This window comes from Saccoglossus kowalevskii, chromosome 21, assembly GCF_978046115.1.
Source record: "Saccoglossus kowalevskii chromosome 21, keSacKowa6.1, whole genome shotgun sequence".
Lineage (NCBI taxonomy): Eukaryota > Metazoa > Hemichordata > Enteropneusta > Harrimaniidae > Saccoglossus > Saccoglossus kowalevskii.
The window spans coordinates 29,144,908-29,160,497 of NC_140661.1; the positions used below are offsets into that span (position 1 = coordinate 29,144,908).

Genomic DNA, 15,590 nt, shown 5'->3' on the forward strand with positions numbered 1-15,590 from the left:
AGACGTAAAGAAGACAGATCAATACCTACCTGTGTCACATATATGCCCAGTATACCCAGTCTCTGTGCAGTCACATGTATAGAAGACAGATCAATACCTACCTGTATCACATGTATGCCCAGTATACCACGTCTCTGTGCAGTCACACTTATAGAAGACAGATCAATATCTACCTGTATCACATATATGCCCAGTATACACAGTCTCTGTGCAGTCACACATATAGAAGACAGATCAATATCTACCTGTATCACATATATGCCCAGTATACCCAGTCTCTGTGCAGTCACATGTATAGAAGACAGATCAATACCTACCTGTATCACATGTATGCCCAGTATACCCAGTCTCTGTGCAGTCACATGTATAGAAGACAGATCAATACCTACCTGTATCACATATATGCCCAGTATACCCTGTCTCTGTGCAGTCACATGTATAGAAGACAGATCAACACCTACCTGTATCACATATATGCCCAGTATACCCAGTCTCTGTGCAGTCACATGTATAGAAGACAAATCAATACCTACCTGTATCACATATATGTCCAGTATACCCAGTCTCTGTGCAGTCACATATATAGAAGACAGATCAACACCTACCTGCATCACATGTATGCCCAGTATACCCAGTCTCTGTACAGTCAGACGTATAGAAGACAGATCAATACCTACCTGTGTCACATATATGCCCAGTATACCCAGTCTCTGTGCAGTCACATGTATAGAAGACAGATCAATACCTACCTGTATCACATATATGCCCAGTATACCCTGTCTCTGTGCAGTCACATGTATAGAAGACAGATCAACACCTACCTGTATCACATATATGCCCAGTATACCCAGTCTCTGTGCAGTCACATGTATAGAAGACAAATCAATACCTACCTGTATCACATATATGTCCAGTATACCCAGTCTCTGTGCAGTCACATGTATAGAAGACAGATCAACACCTACCTGTATCACATATATGCCCAGTATACCCAGTCTCTGTGCAGTCACATGTATAGAAGACAGATCAATATCTACCTGTTTCACATATATGCCCAGTATACCCAGTCTCTATGCATTCACACTTATAGAAGGCAGTTCAATACCTACCTGTATCACATATATGCCCAGTATACCCAGTCTCTGTGCAGTCACATGTATAGAAGACAGATCAACATCTACCTGTATCACATATATGCCCAGTATACCCAGTCTATGTGCAGTCACATGTACATAAGACAGATCAACACCTACCTGTATCACATATATGCCCAGTATACCCAGTCTCTGTGCAGTCACATGTATAGAAGACAGATCAATACCTACCTGTATCACATATATGCCCAGTATACCCAGTCTCTGTGCAGTCACATGTATAGAAGACAGATCAACACCTACCTGTATCACATATATGCCCAGTATACCCAGTCTCTGTTCAGTCACATGTATAGAAAACTGATAAATACCTACCTGTATCACATATATGCCCAGTATACCCTGTCTTTGTGCAGTCACACGTATAGAAGACAGATCAATATCTACCTGCATCACATGTATGCCCAGTATACCCAGTCTCTGTACAGTCAGACGTATAGAAGACAGATCAATACCTTCCTGTGTCACATATATGCCCAGTATAGCCAGTCTCTGTGCAGTCACATGTATAGAAGACAGATCAATGCCTACCTGTATCACATATATGCCCAGTATACCCTGTCTCTGTGCAGTCACATGTATAGAAGACAGATCAACACCTACCTGTATCACATATATGCCCAGTATACCCAGTCTCTGTGCAGTCACATGTATAGAAGACAAATCAATACCTACCTGTATCACATATATGTCCAGTATACCCAGTCTCTGTGCAGTCACATGTATAGAAGACAGATCAACACCTACCTGTATCACATATATGCCCAGTATACCCAGTCTCTGTGCAGTCACATGTATAGAAGACAGATCAATATCTACCTGTTTCACATATATGCCCAGTATACCCAGTCTCTGTGCAGTCACATGTATAGAAGACAGATCAATACCTACCTGTATCACATGTATGCCCAGTATACCCTGTCTCTATGCATTCACACTTATAGAAGGCAGTTCAATACCTACCTGTATCACATATATGCCCAGTATACCCAGTCTCTGTGCAGTCACATGTACAGAAGACAGATCAACATCTACCTGTATCACATATATGCCCAGTATACCCAGTCTATGTGCAGTCACATGTATATAAGACAGATCAACACCTACCTGTATCACATATATGCCCAGTATACCCAGTCTCTGTGCAGTCACATGTATAGAAGACAGATCAATACCTACCTGTATCACATGTATGCCCAGTATACCCTGTCTCTATGCAGTCACACTGACAGAAGACAGATCAATACCTACCTGTATCACATGTATGCCCAGTATACCCAGTCTCTGTGCAGTCACATGTATAGAAGACATATCAATACCTACCTGTATCACATGTATGCCCAGTATACCCAGTCTCTGTGCAGTCACACGTATAGAAGACAGATCAATATCTACCTGCATCACATATATGCCCAGTACACCCAGTGTCTGTGCAGTCACATGTATAGAAGACAGATCAACACCTACCTGTATCACATATATGCCCAGTATACCTTGTCTCTGTGCAGTCACATGTATAGAAGACAGATCAACACCTACCTGTATCACATGTATGCCCAGTATACCCAGTCTCTGTGCAGTCACATGTATAGAAGACAGATCAATACCTACCTGTATCACATGTATGCCCAGTATACCCAGTCTCTGTGCAGTCACGTGTATAGAAGACAGATCAATACCTACCTGTATCACATGTATGCCCAGTATAGCCTGTCTCTGTGCAGTCACACATATAGAAGACAGATCAATATCTACCTGTATCACATATATGCCCAGTATACCCAGTCTCTGTGCAGTCACATGTATAGAAGACAGATCAATACCTACCTGTATCACATGTATGCCCAGTATACCCTGTCTCTGTGCAGTCACACTTATAGAAGACAGATCAATACCTACCTGTATCACATATATGCCCAGTATACCCAGTCTCTGTGCAGTCACATGTATAGAAGACAGATCAACACCTACCTGTATCACATATATGCCCAGTATACCCAGTCTCTGTTCAGTCACATGTATAGAAAACTGATCAATACCTACCTGTATCACATATATGCCCAGTATACCCTGTCTTTGTGCAGTCACACGTATAGAAGACAGATCAATATCTACCTGCATCACATGTATGCCCAGTATACCCAGTCTCTGTACAGTCAGACGTATAGAAGACAGATCAATACCTACCTGTGTCACATATATGCCCAGTATACCCAGTCTCTGTGCAGTCACATGTATAGAAGACAGATCAATACCTACCTGTATCACATATATGCCCAGTATACCCTGTCTCTGTGCAGTCACATGTATAGAAGACAGATCAACACCTACCTGTATCACATATATGCCCAGTATACCCAGTCTCTGTGCAGTCACATGTATAGAAGACAAATCAATACCTACCTGTATCACATATATGTCCAGTATACCCAGTCTATGTGCAGTCACATGTATATAAGACAGATCAACACCTACCTGTATCACATATATGCCCAGTATAACCAGTCTCTGTGCAGTCACATGTATAGAAGACAGATCAATATCTACCTGTTTCACATATATGCCCAGTATACCCAGTCTCTGTGCAGTCACATGTATAGAAGACAGATCAATACCTACCTGTATCACATGTATGCCCAGTATACCCTGTCTCTATGCATTCACACTTATAGAAGGCAGTTCAATACCTACCTGTATCACATATATGCCCAGTATACCCAGTCTCTGTGCAGTCACATGTATAGAAGACAGATCAACATCTACCTGTATCACATATATGCCCAGTATACCCAGTCTCTGTGCAGTCACATGTATATAAGACAGATCAACACCTACCTGTATCACATATATGCCCAGTATACCCAGTCTCTGTGCAGTCACACATATAGAAGACAGATCAATATCTACCTGTATCACATATATGCCCAGTATACCCAGTCTCTGTGCAGTCACATGTATAGAAGACAGATCAATACCTACCTGTATCACATGTATGCCCAGTATACCCTGTCTCTATGCAGTCACACTGACAGAAGACAGATCAATACCTACCTGTATCACATGTATGCCCAGTATACCCAGTCTCTGTGCAGTCACATGTATAGAAGACATATCAATACCTACCTGTATCACATGTATGCCCAGTATACCCAGTCTCTGTGCAGTCACACGTATAGAAGACAGATCAATATCTACCTGCATCACATATATGCCCAGTACACCCAGTCTCTGTGCAGTCACATGTATAGAAGACAGATCAATATCTGCCTGTATCACATATATGCCCAGTATACCCAGTCTCTGTGCAGACACATGTATAGAAGACAGATCAATACCTACATGTATCACATGTATGCCCATTATACCCTGTCTCTATGCAGTCACACTTATAGAAGACAGATCAATACCTACCTGTATCACATGTATGCCCAGTATACCCAGTCTATGTGCAGTCACATGTATAGAAGACATATCAATACCTACCTGTATCACATGTATGCCCAGTATACCCAATCTCTGTGCAGTCACACGTATAGAAGACAGATCAATATCTACCTGCATCACATATATGCCCAGTACACCCAGTCTCTGTGCAGTCACACGTATAGAAGACAGATCAATATCTACCTGTATCACATATATGCCCAGTATACCCAGTCTCTGTGCAGTCACACGTATAGAAGACAGATCAATATCTACCTGTATCACATATATGCCCAATATACCCAGTCTCTGTGCAGTCACATGTATAGAAGACAGACCAATATCTACCTGTATCACATATATGCCCAGTATACCCAGTTTCTGTGCAGTCACACATATAGAAGACAGATCAATATCTACCTGTATCACATATATGCCCAGTTTACCCAGTCTCTGTGCAGTCACACGAATAGAAGACAGATCAATATCTACCTGTATCACATATATGCCCAGTATACCCAGTCTCTGTGCAGTCACATGTATAGAAGACAGATCAATATCTACCTGTATCACATATATGCCCAGTATACCAAGTCTCTGTGCAGTCACATGTATAGAAGACAGATCAATACCTACCTGTATCACATGTATGCCCAGTATACCCAGTCTCTGTGCAGTCACATGTATAGAAGACAAATCAATACCTACCTGTATCACATATATGCCCAGTGTACCCAGTCTCTGTGCAGTCACATGTATAGAAGACAAATCAATACCTACCTGTATCACATGTATGCCCAGTATACCCAGTCTCTGTGCAGTCACATGTATAGAAGGCAAATCAATATCTACCTGTATCACATATATGCCCAGTATACCAAGTCTCTGTGCAGTCACATGTATAGAAGACAAATCAATACCTACCTGTATCACATATATGCCCAGTATACCCAGTCTCTGTGCAGTCACATGTATAGAAGACAAATCAATATCTACCTGTATCACATATATGCCCAGTATACCCAGTCTCTGTGCAGTCACATGTATAGAAGACAGATCAATATCTACCTGTATCACATGTATGCCCAGTATACCCAGTCTCTGTGCAGTCACATGTATAGAAGACAAATCATTATCTACCTGTATCACATATATGCCCAGTATACCCAGTCTCTGTGTAGTCACATGTATAGAAGACAGATCAATATCTACCTGTATCACATATATGCCCAGTATACCCAGTCTCTGTGCAGTCACACATATAAAAGACAGATCAATACCTACCTGTATCACATGTATGCCCAGTATACTCAATCTCTATGCAGTCACACGTATAGAAGACAGATCAATACCTACCTGTATCACATGTATGCCCAGTATACCACGTCTCTGTGCAGTCACACTTATAGAAGACAGATCAATATCTACCTATATCACATATATGCCCAGTATACACAGTCTCTGTGCAGTCACACATATAGAAGACAGATCAATATCTACCTGTATCACATATATGCCCAGTATACCCAGTCTCTGTGCAGTCACATGTATAGAAGACAGATCAATACCTACCTGTATCACATGTATGCCCAGTATACCCAGTCTCTGTGCAGTCACATGTATAGAAGACAAATCAATACCTACCTGTATCACATATATGCCCAGTGTACCCAGTCTCTGTGCAGTCACATGTATAGAAGACAAATCAATACCTACCTGTATCACATGTATGCCCAGTATACCCAGTCTCTGTGCAGTCACATGTATAGAAGGCAAATCAATATCTACCTGTATCACATATATGCCCAGTATACCAAGTCTCTGTGCAGTCACATGTATAGAAGACAGATCAATACCTACCTGTATCACATGTATGCCCAGTATACCCAGTCTCTGTGCAGTCACATGTATAGAAGACAAATCAATACCTACCTGTATCACATATATGCCCAGTATACCCATTCTCTGTGCAGTCACATGTATAGAAGACAGATCAATACATACCTGTATCACATGTATGCCCAGTATACCCAGTCTCTGTGCAGTCACATGTATAGAAGACAAATCAATATCTACCTGTATCACATATATGCCCAGTATACCCAGTCTCTGTGTAGTCACATGTATAGAAGACAGATCAATATCTACCTGTATCACATATATGCCCAGTACACCCAGTCTCTGTGCAGTCACACGTATAGAAGACAGATCAATATCTACCTGTATCACATATATGCCCAGTATACCCAGTCTCTGTGCAGTCACATGTATAGAAGACAGATCAATATCTACCTGTATCACATATATGCCCAGTATACCCAGTCTCTGTGCAGTCACATGTATAGAAGACAGATCAATACCTACCTGTATCACATGTATGCCCAGTATACCCAGTCTCTGTGCAGTCACATGTATAGAAGACAAATCAATACCTACCTGTATCACATATATGCCCAGTATACCCAGTCTCTGTGCAGTCACATGTATAGAAGACAAATCAATATCTACCTGTATCACATATATGCCCATTATACCCAGTCTCTGTGCAGTCACATGTATAGAAGACAGATCAATACATACCTGTATCACATGTATGCCCAGTATACCCAGTCTCTGTGCAGTCACATGTATAGAAGACAAATCAATATCTACCTGTATCACATATATGCCCAGTATACCCAGTCTCTGTGTTGTCACATGTATAGAAGACAGATCAATATCTACCTGTATCACATATATGCCCAGTATACCCAGTCTCTGTGCAGTCACACATATAAAAGACAGATCAATACCTACCTGTATCACATGTATGCCCAGTATACCCAGTCTCTGTGCAGTCACACATATAGAAGACAGATAAATATCTACCTGTATCACATATATGCCCAGTATACCCAGTCTCTGTGCAGTCACATGTATAGAAGACAGATCAATACCTACCTGTATCACATGTATGCCCAGTATACCCAGTCTCTGTGCAGTCACATGTATAGAAGACAAATCAATACCTACCTGTATCACATGTATGCCCAGTATACCCAGTCTCTGTGCAGTCACATGTATAGAAGACAAATCAATACCTACCTGTATCACATATATGCCCAGTATACCCAGTCTCTGTGCAGTCACATGTATATAATCCATTATTACGTGTACAGACACCGTTGTGTTGACATGATGATATTCCACTACATCCAGTGATCTCTGAAACACGCATTATAGGTAATACACAGTGTTAACAGACAATACACATCGCCATTGTTTAAACGATGAGTTCTATTATTAAATGTACTCACCGATTTGGCAAAACTGCCCTTCATATCCGGTTCTTGAGCAATCACAATAATATGAACCTGGATTATTGATGCATACACTTCCATGTTCGCACTTTGTGTTGGAACTGCATTCATCGATATCTGTAGCGATAGACTAGCAGCGATAACTAACTCATAGAATGTATTATAATTATGTGGTTGCGGTTTAATTCATATGTACTACAGAATACATAGTCATTTTACCTGTATTACAAATGATATGTAAATGAGATGAAATAGTTTTCTTGGCATTTGTTGCATAATTCAACCTGCCAAAATATATAGTTTCCCCCATATGTATTGTTGAAAGTTAGGATTTTGTAATTTGAATAATAAAACTCAAAGTCGCATTATTGCACAAAGTATAAAAAGCTATGAGATTACTATGCAAATTAGTCACGTAACGATGATTGATTCTCGATATTTTCACGACAAATTTAAGAGGAGGCGCCTTGACTTTCCAAAACCATGCAACCGTGCCAAGACAAAGTACATGTGTTATCTTCAGAATTTAAATAACATCCGGCCCGGAAAACTTTCATACAAACCTCAGAGCAAGGCCATGGTATTCTGTCATAGTACACCATGGGAGCTTACCTAACTCACAGCGCTGACCATCGTATCCCGTTCCATCGCAGTTGCATGTGAATGATCCGTATGTATTACTGCACAATCCTTCATGGTAACAAGTTGAGGAAGATTGGCATTCGTTTTTGTCTGCAAGCACAACAGTGAACACTATTCGAGATGTCATAGTATTTCGTCAGTGTACAAAACTTTACAATGAGCGAAAATTGACACTACACGAGATATCATATTATTTCGTCAGTGTACAAAGCTGTGTGATATTTATTCACCTTCATCGCAGTGTGTTCCTGTAATCCCGGTTGCACATTGGCAAGCATAACTACTATAAAGTCCTAAACACGTGGATCCATCGCTGCACGGGTTACTACTACATGGATATATATCTATTGTAAAAACGATTAGACATAGACAAGCCTGTTATTGCGTCATCGACTGAACAATTTTTATACAAGTTCGAAATAAAATATGTGGTATAAACTGATATATAAGGGGGTATTTATGTCAATTTATTGGATACACACAATAACAAGATACCCCGAAGGTATCTCGAAAGCTCAAACCTTCACCATGAATGGTAATAAAATACAAATTACAACCAACCTCTTACCGAATGGTAACCCTTCTGAAAATACCATGGGGGTCTATCTATTTGAATTATAAATATTTTATTTTCCGAATGTGTTCTGTCTCTGCCAAACAGATCCTTATTTCTTGCAAAATATAATCGATTAGTACTTGTTTCCAATAGTATCTCTATCAATATTTAATCAACTGATCCTTGCATCCAAACATGATTTTTAAAGTTGGTAATTTCCTCAAAATTTCTGTTTCCATGATATCTTATCTCTACCAAAACCTAATAGATAGGTCAGTGTCAAGGGCGACCCCTCCTGAAAATACTCATATACATGAATTACATTGACTTTAGTAGATAGATAGATAGATAGAATTTTTTATTTGGAACGTACCAATGAAATCTTGAGTAAAGTCCAAAAATAACAATAACAAAACAATACACTGTATTACACATATTCTATAGCCCCGGTGTCAATTAAAGTAAAATCAGTGACGTTAGAGGGTGATTTGCGTCATACCGGCCTGTAAGGGAATCAAGAGCGACTTGTCTGTAATGAAATGAAAAGATCGCTTGACGAATTAATAAATTGAAATGTTTAAAACGATTTTAATAAATTGTATTCCATTTATTTTACAGTTTTCATTTCAAATACACGAAATTCAGAGACGTTAGATCAAGGCTGTCGCTCCCGAACAAGCAAATCCACTTGTTACAACCATGGAAGGTACTAACGTTAGTAACTTCCATGTTACGACTTATAACGTCGCTAAACCTAATGGCATCAGCCATATATCGCTCTATTATGGAACGAACGTTTTGATTGAACAGCTCAAGCGAGGTATATTTGGCATGCACAAGTGAGTTCATAGTCATAAAATCGAAATGTACAAGCAGACACGACAAGTTACACCACAGTCATTCAAATAAATTACGATAATTCTAAAAAAAAATCACGGTAAAGATCACGTGATCTCAGTTTCTTCAAAAAGACTGAGCACTTTCTGCTGCAACACATCACCCGCCATACATCTTTCTGAGTCATAATCAAGTGTTTTCTGGTTGAAAAGTACTTTCTGATTTCTTGTAAGTTAAGTAAACTCAGGTAAAATGCTTTAAATTAGTGCCCAAATATTCTTACTTTGACATTCGGGTAATCTGTCTGACCAAACACCATCATTACAGGTTATGACGTCACTTCCGATGAGCGTGTAACTTTCGTCACATGACAGGCGCAACACGTCGCCATTGTGGTACACATCAACTATGGGAGTGTCCGCTTTACCGTTAACTGGAATGCCAGGGGCGATGCAATTTGCTGAAAAAATGAAACAGAGAAAAGTCTAGAGTCTGGGGTGCATCTCACCACAATCTTAATGGAAAATATTTCACGTCGAAAATTGATAGTGTTATATGGTCCGTCTTTGATTTATCGTTACACAAAACTGTTAAATATACTAGTAGCTAAGTTTACTATCTATGAAATTGTGTACATCCGGTCTTGTGTGAGCCTCACCCCCGTGTCTGCACATGCGCAGTTCAATTGATTCAAGCCGAATACGAATTGCTCATGTACAGTTCTGGCGAAAAATACTTTGTTGTGTTTCAGCACATTCAAAAGGCATTATATACTACTATAACAAATAGTGATAACCAACTGTGTTTAATTTGGTAAAACGAGCGGTTTAAACGCGGTGGTTTGCGCATCATATTGGCCTGAAATAAATGTCCAGAATAATTCGGGTGATGAAATGCGCCCTTTTCTCTGAATGTGTTCAATTAGTAATTTTAATTAAGTGTAAATTCCTATTTGTATTACATGTGATAGTTTATATCTAGTCATGTGTTTTAAAACTCTCTTGTCGTTATTCAATAATTCGAACACATACACATGCATTGAGGCACGTGGTTATCCCATGTCGTCTTGCTAGAAGAGTCGATTACAGCACATGTTAATATCTGAGCACCAACAAGGCTGTAAGATTCATCACAATAAAACAACACAGACTGAAATGCTTCGTAAGTAGACGAACTGTCCTGGTAGCCATGTAAAGGTGTTCCTGGATCTTCGCAGTTATCTGTAAACCAGCAAGAAAATGAGTCTCATGTCACATATGTACAAATTTATGTTTTATATATTCAATGTGGTTCCTAGAACTTTATTACTTGATCAATTCCTTCGATTCATTCATTCAATATTCATTCATTTGTTCGTTCATTCACTAAATGAAGTTAATGAATCATACGAGGAGATCTCCTAATTAACTTGGAAGGGTACAACGTTTGACAACTGAATATGAACAAAGAACACTACCAATAATATTTTAAAATAATATTTTGAACTTTCCAAAATATTACTATTTGTTATCAGCTAATGACTTACCAACACACCCAGGTTGGTCTGGTACAGTTGGCTGCCATATATCACCAGTTGTACATATCATGGTGGGTGGTCCAGCCAACGACTGATTAGATGGGCATGTGAACCTCACAACAGTGCCTACCGATACAATGTTGTCATCCGGGTCTTTAATCGCTGTGTCACCAATAAGCGTGGAACCTGGTAACACACAGTCTGTAACAATGACACAGATTTAATATTACGCTATATAAATGCTGTAGTCATACCCACTTAAATGCAGTGAACGTTGTGCTGCGATTTCGAATTATGTCACATCCCAATAATTGCCTATAACGCCTTGTACCCTCTTTTGGTCATTATGTCGGCCAATACCAATTTAGCCCCGACTGGCAAAGACAACATCCCAACCATAATGACTCATACTCTGTCACTAAGTAGTTCTGGAGTGCTGTCTACACGTGCTGTCGTCGGGGTCGACACATCTCAGAAGAAGGTCACATTCATTATCATAATAGTGTCCAGGCGGTGGATTAAATACTGTGCACAGTATGTTTAGTGGCTGGTGAAGTTTTTCATGGACTGTAAAACGGCCACGAATTGAATTGACTCCAAAATTAGTAATTATATTACCAATGTGTTCCGAAACAGTAAATATAGTGTTGGACAAAATAACCCAATTTTTTTTCACGGCCTTTTTTATACCCCAAAATTTTAAACTTTCGTTCTTTTTAGAAAAATGTAGGTCATTTTGTGGCGGAAAAAGGACAATTATTTGTTTAAAAGCGCCGTCGATTGTTTTGGGGTTAGTTCTCAACTGGCTGCACTCCATTCCAAAATCAAAGTGAGTACCCCCGTAGCAGAATGATCTGTGATGTCTTGAATAAACGACCACTGTGTTGCTAGCTGCGAAATAGTTATATGGGATATCGTGTAGTACTTTTAATTTGTTCCTTGCCAAATCTGATATTCTAGGTCCAACATGAGCTATCCTCTATTAAAACATTGCCTGTATGTATAACACATACAGGCTATATCTCTTTTTGTTTTGTACGGTGGTCCATATATACAATTGGTCCGCTACTTGAAAAAAAATTGGTCGACTACTTCAAAAAATCTGTCGGCTACTCAAAAATCGCCCGGTACCTGAAAATAGCTCGGCTACTTGAAAATTGCATGTTTGCAAGGTAACCTTCGACCTGCAGTTGTGATAACTGTACACCATGTACGATTTTCTTGTGTATGCTTACGAAGTCGGGTAAACTATTAACCTCCAGTAGGTCGAGTTGAGTGGTGATGCAAATTTCCTATCTGTTTGTTATACTTGAAACTTCGTATTTGCATCAGTGTTAAAGTATCGACATGCTGGCTGTAGGCTTCGTACGTAAACGAGTTACAAGTCAGTGCCTTATTCGAGCCCTATACGATCACACATTTCATAGTACATATATCTACATACTTATAAAAGGCATGACTAGTATTAAACAGTCGAATCATGGTTATATGTTTAGCACTGTCGACTCGTTGCCAAAATCCACTGTACCGTGATGGTTACATCATTAAAAAAAACTCAGTGTGCACATAATGGCACCCGCACTTTATGCGATTTACTACTAAGTTATTCACATGTAAAACGAGTGTGTTCACTGTCTGGTGTAATTAACCCAATGCCCCGGCCCGAACAACTCATCCAGTCCTGACGAGTCGTAGCAATGTGTTTGTCCAATGGCGGATCCAGCAAAATGTATTGGGGGCGGGGGGCAAGCTACGCTTAAGATATACGGAGTGTAAATCGCAGAGAAGCTATGCGTAATTCCCCTGGCCCCCCTCTGGATCCGCCACTTTGTTTGTCTAAAACTACGGGTGCAAGTTTTCACTAGAGACGGAGTTAGCTTTTTCATATTGACCGATTCTACATATTTAAAATGTTTAGAGTCGGGATTCTTTAACGAGGGTACCACCCTTAATTACTCCCTCCAACCAGTTGTGAAACGTGTATTCAATGAGAACTTCAAGGCAGAATTCATCATGACGCATTAATAGTGGTAAAAAGCAGACTGGTCGAAATATTAGCGAATGGTCCTGTTTATAATAAAATCATAAAGGACATACTAGGTATTAAGCTGGATATTAAACTAATCCTTGCTCCAGCCACCAATCATATACTGCAGTATGATATACGCGTTTTGTGACAATTTAGACGCTTTTGTGAACTTGGTGTTTTGTGTAAAAAAACATTAAACTTTATTTAAATACAATATATAATAATCTATAATCTATACAATATATATAATAAAAAAATGAGGCTTCACGTAATACTCCAGGACGAACAAAAACTAATCATGTAATTTGAATATTAAAAACGATGACACAATTACTTATAAGTAAAGCGAGATGTACGCGTCAATATGGATCATTGCTGTAGTAAACACGTCGGTTATAATGCCTGCTTGTATTAGATTCACGTCCTTCACAATGAATGGTTGCAGTTGTCATAGTTTATATTACAACAGTGTGCACAATTCCATTCTATAATAATAATTTAACGTATCAGGTGCACTTTATCACTATGCCTATATGCGTTTCGTATACATGTAAATTTTACTAACGACTCGTATTAATTGTCAGACGTCTCGTAAACGTATACCATTACCGATTTAATTACCAATTTGAAAGTACATCTTTTTTAAAAATATTGTTTGATACTTCACTTTGTATTATGAATAAGTGTAAACTAGAATTGTTTTCTTGCAAATACACTGTCAAATAGTCCTTTTTAGTTCAAGATAAAACACTTAGAACAATATGAATAATGTTTCATTTTTTACGTAAAACGTCAGTCTATTCATATGACTGCTGTATTTACACAAAATGGCAAAATGTTATACAATTCTGAAAAGAAACAGATTTTATATTTATTGCTGGCCTTAAACACAAAACACAAAACACTATTTCAACTGACGTATTAAAACCAATAACGACCCAAAGCAATAAACATCGACACGTATTAATCACGCAAATGGACGTCCAAAAATAACAGATGGACAGATATTAAAAAGTTTGAATTAATGAAATGATATTATTAGGGGAAAAATATTTACGGTTGATAAGAGCATATTAGGCATGTTTGGTAAAATTTAAAGGTATCCCTTCTTTTTGACTTTGTCTGTGGCGTTTAAAGATAAATTCCTGGCCCCAATGATACAGTTTTTTCGAATAATTTCACAAACAGATGTACGTATAAAATCCACCGTAACTAGACAATATGGACAAGTACAAATTCTTATATGTTCGACAGTAAAGACAAAGTTTGAATCTACTCGGCGTGAGTAACGTTTCCTTAATACCAACATCATCATTCCGGAACTCTGCTTGCCGCATTCCTTTCCGAATATACATTTCGTAATATAGAATAATCAATAAACGGATATATGGATTTTCTAATAATACGGCAGTGTTTACTTGTATAACAGTAAAATAACGTTTAATTAAAAAGATTATTAAATGTGAAGTGACGTGTAATCCTTACCTGCCGATGCCAGAGTACATTGGATCAAGACTGTAATAATCGATACATTCGATCCTGATTTCATAATTTAATCCTTTGAAATATAAGGAAGATGACAATATCGTGGTACATTACTCCATATATTATTAACTATTCTAAGTATAGTGTGCCAGCTTGCTACTGTCATGAAAGATGTTCGACACACACTGTCATATATGCATGCAAATAGTAATTAAACGAGAGGTCATCATATGTGAACGATGTCATTGTTTACTAAACAGTCCGTATATGGTAAACGGGGCGATGTCTAAAAGCCGGTGCGCATATGGTGAACGGTTCTATGTCTAAGGGTCGGTGCGCATTCGGTAAACGGTGCGATGTTTAAGGGCCGGCCCGCGATGCGCATACGGTAAACGGGCGATATCTAAGGGCTGGTACGGTGCGTATATGGTAAACGGGGCGATGTCTACTGAAGGACTGGTGGCAATTCAACGAACTTGCCAGGCAATGTCTAACGGAAGAAAACACTACCGAAAGAACCGCGAGCAACAAAATATAAGGAGAGAATGCATTTTGCAGAACCGTTGTCATCTTACGTATCAATGAAGGTGTAACAGTTAGCCTAATCTTTGGGGTTTGAGTTTCAACTTTTTTTAATTGCTCTAATTAG

At 39.0% G+C, this 15,590-nt stretch overlaps 2 protein-coding genes across 2 annotated transcripts in view; both read right to left on the reverse strand.

Moving 5' to 3' along the window:
• LOC146729845 (uncharacterized) overlaps positions 1–7,984 on the reverse strand; it is a 29,033-nt gene extending 21,049 nt beyond the window's left edge. The window contains exons 1-2 of the mRNA XM_085495120.1: positions 7,874–7,984; positions 7,662–7,781 (exon numbers count right to left, since the gene is read on the reverse strand). Coding sequence (XP_085351246.1) covers positions 7,662–7,781; positions 7,874–7,957 — 204 coding nt within the window. The 5' untranslated portion in view covers positions 7,958–7,984. The remainder of the gene's footprint in view (positions 1–7,661; positions 7,782–7,873) is intronic.
• Positions 7,985–10,922: 2,938 nt separating this feature from the next.
• On the reverse strand, positions 10,923–15,049 carry LOC144347847 (C4b-binding protein beta chain-like). Its single transcript, XM_078007505.2, has 3 exons — positions 14,942–15,049; positions 11,437–11,628; positions 10,923–11,131 (listed from the first exon to the last, which is right to left on the reverse strand). The coding sequence occupies exons 1-3, from the start codon at positions 15,003–15,005 to the stop codon at positions 10,923–10,925; spliced, it is 465 nt and encodes a 154-aa protein (XP_077863631.2). The 5' UTR covers positions 15,006–15,049.
• Between the last annotated feature and the right edge of the window lie 541 nt (positions 15,050–15,590).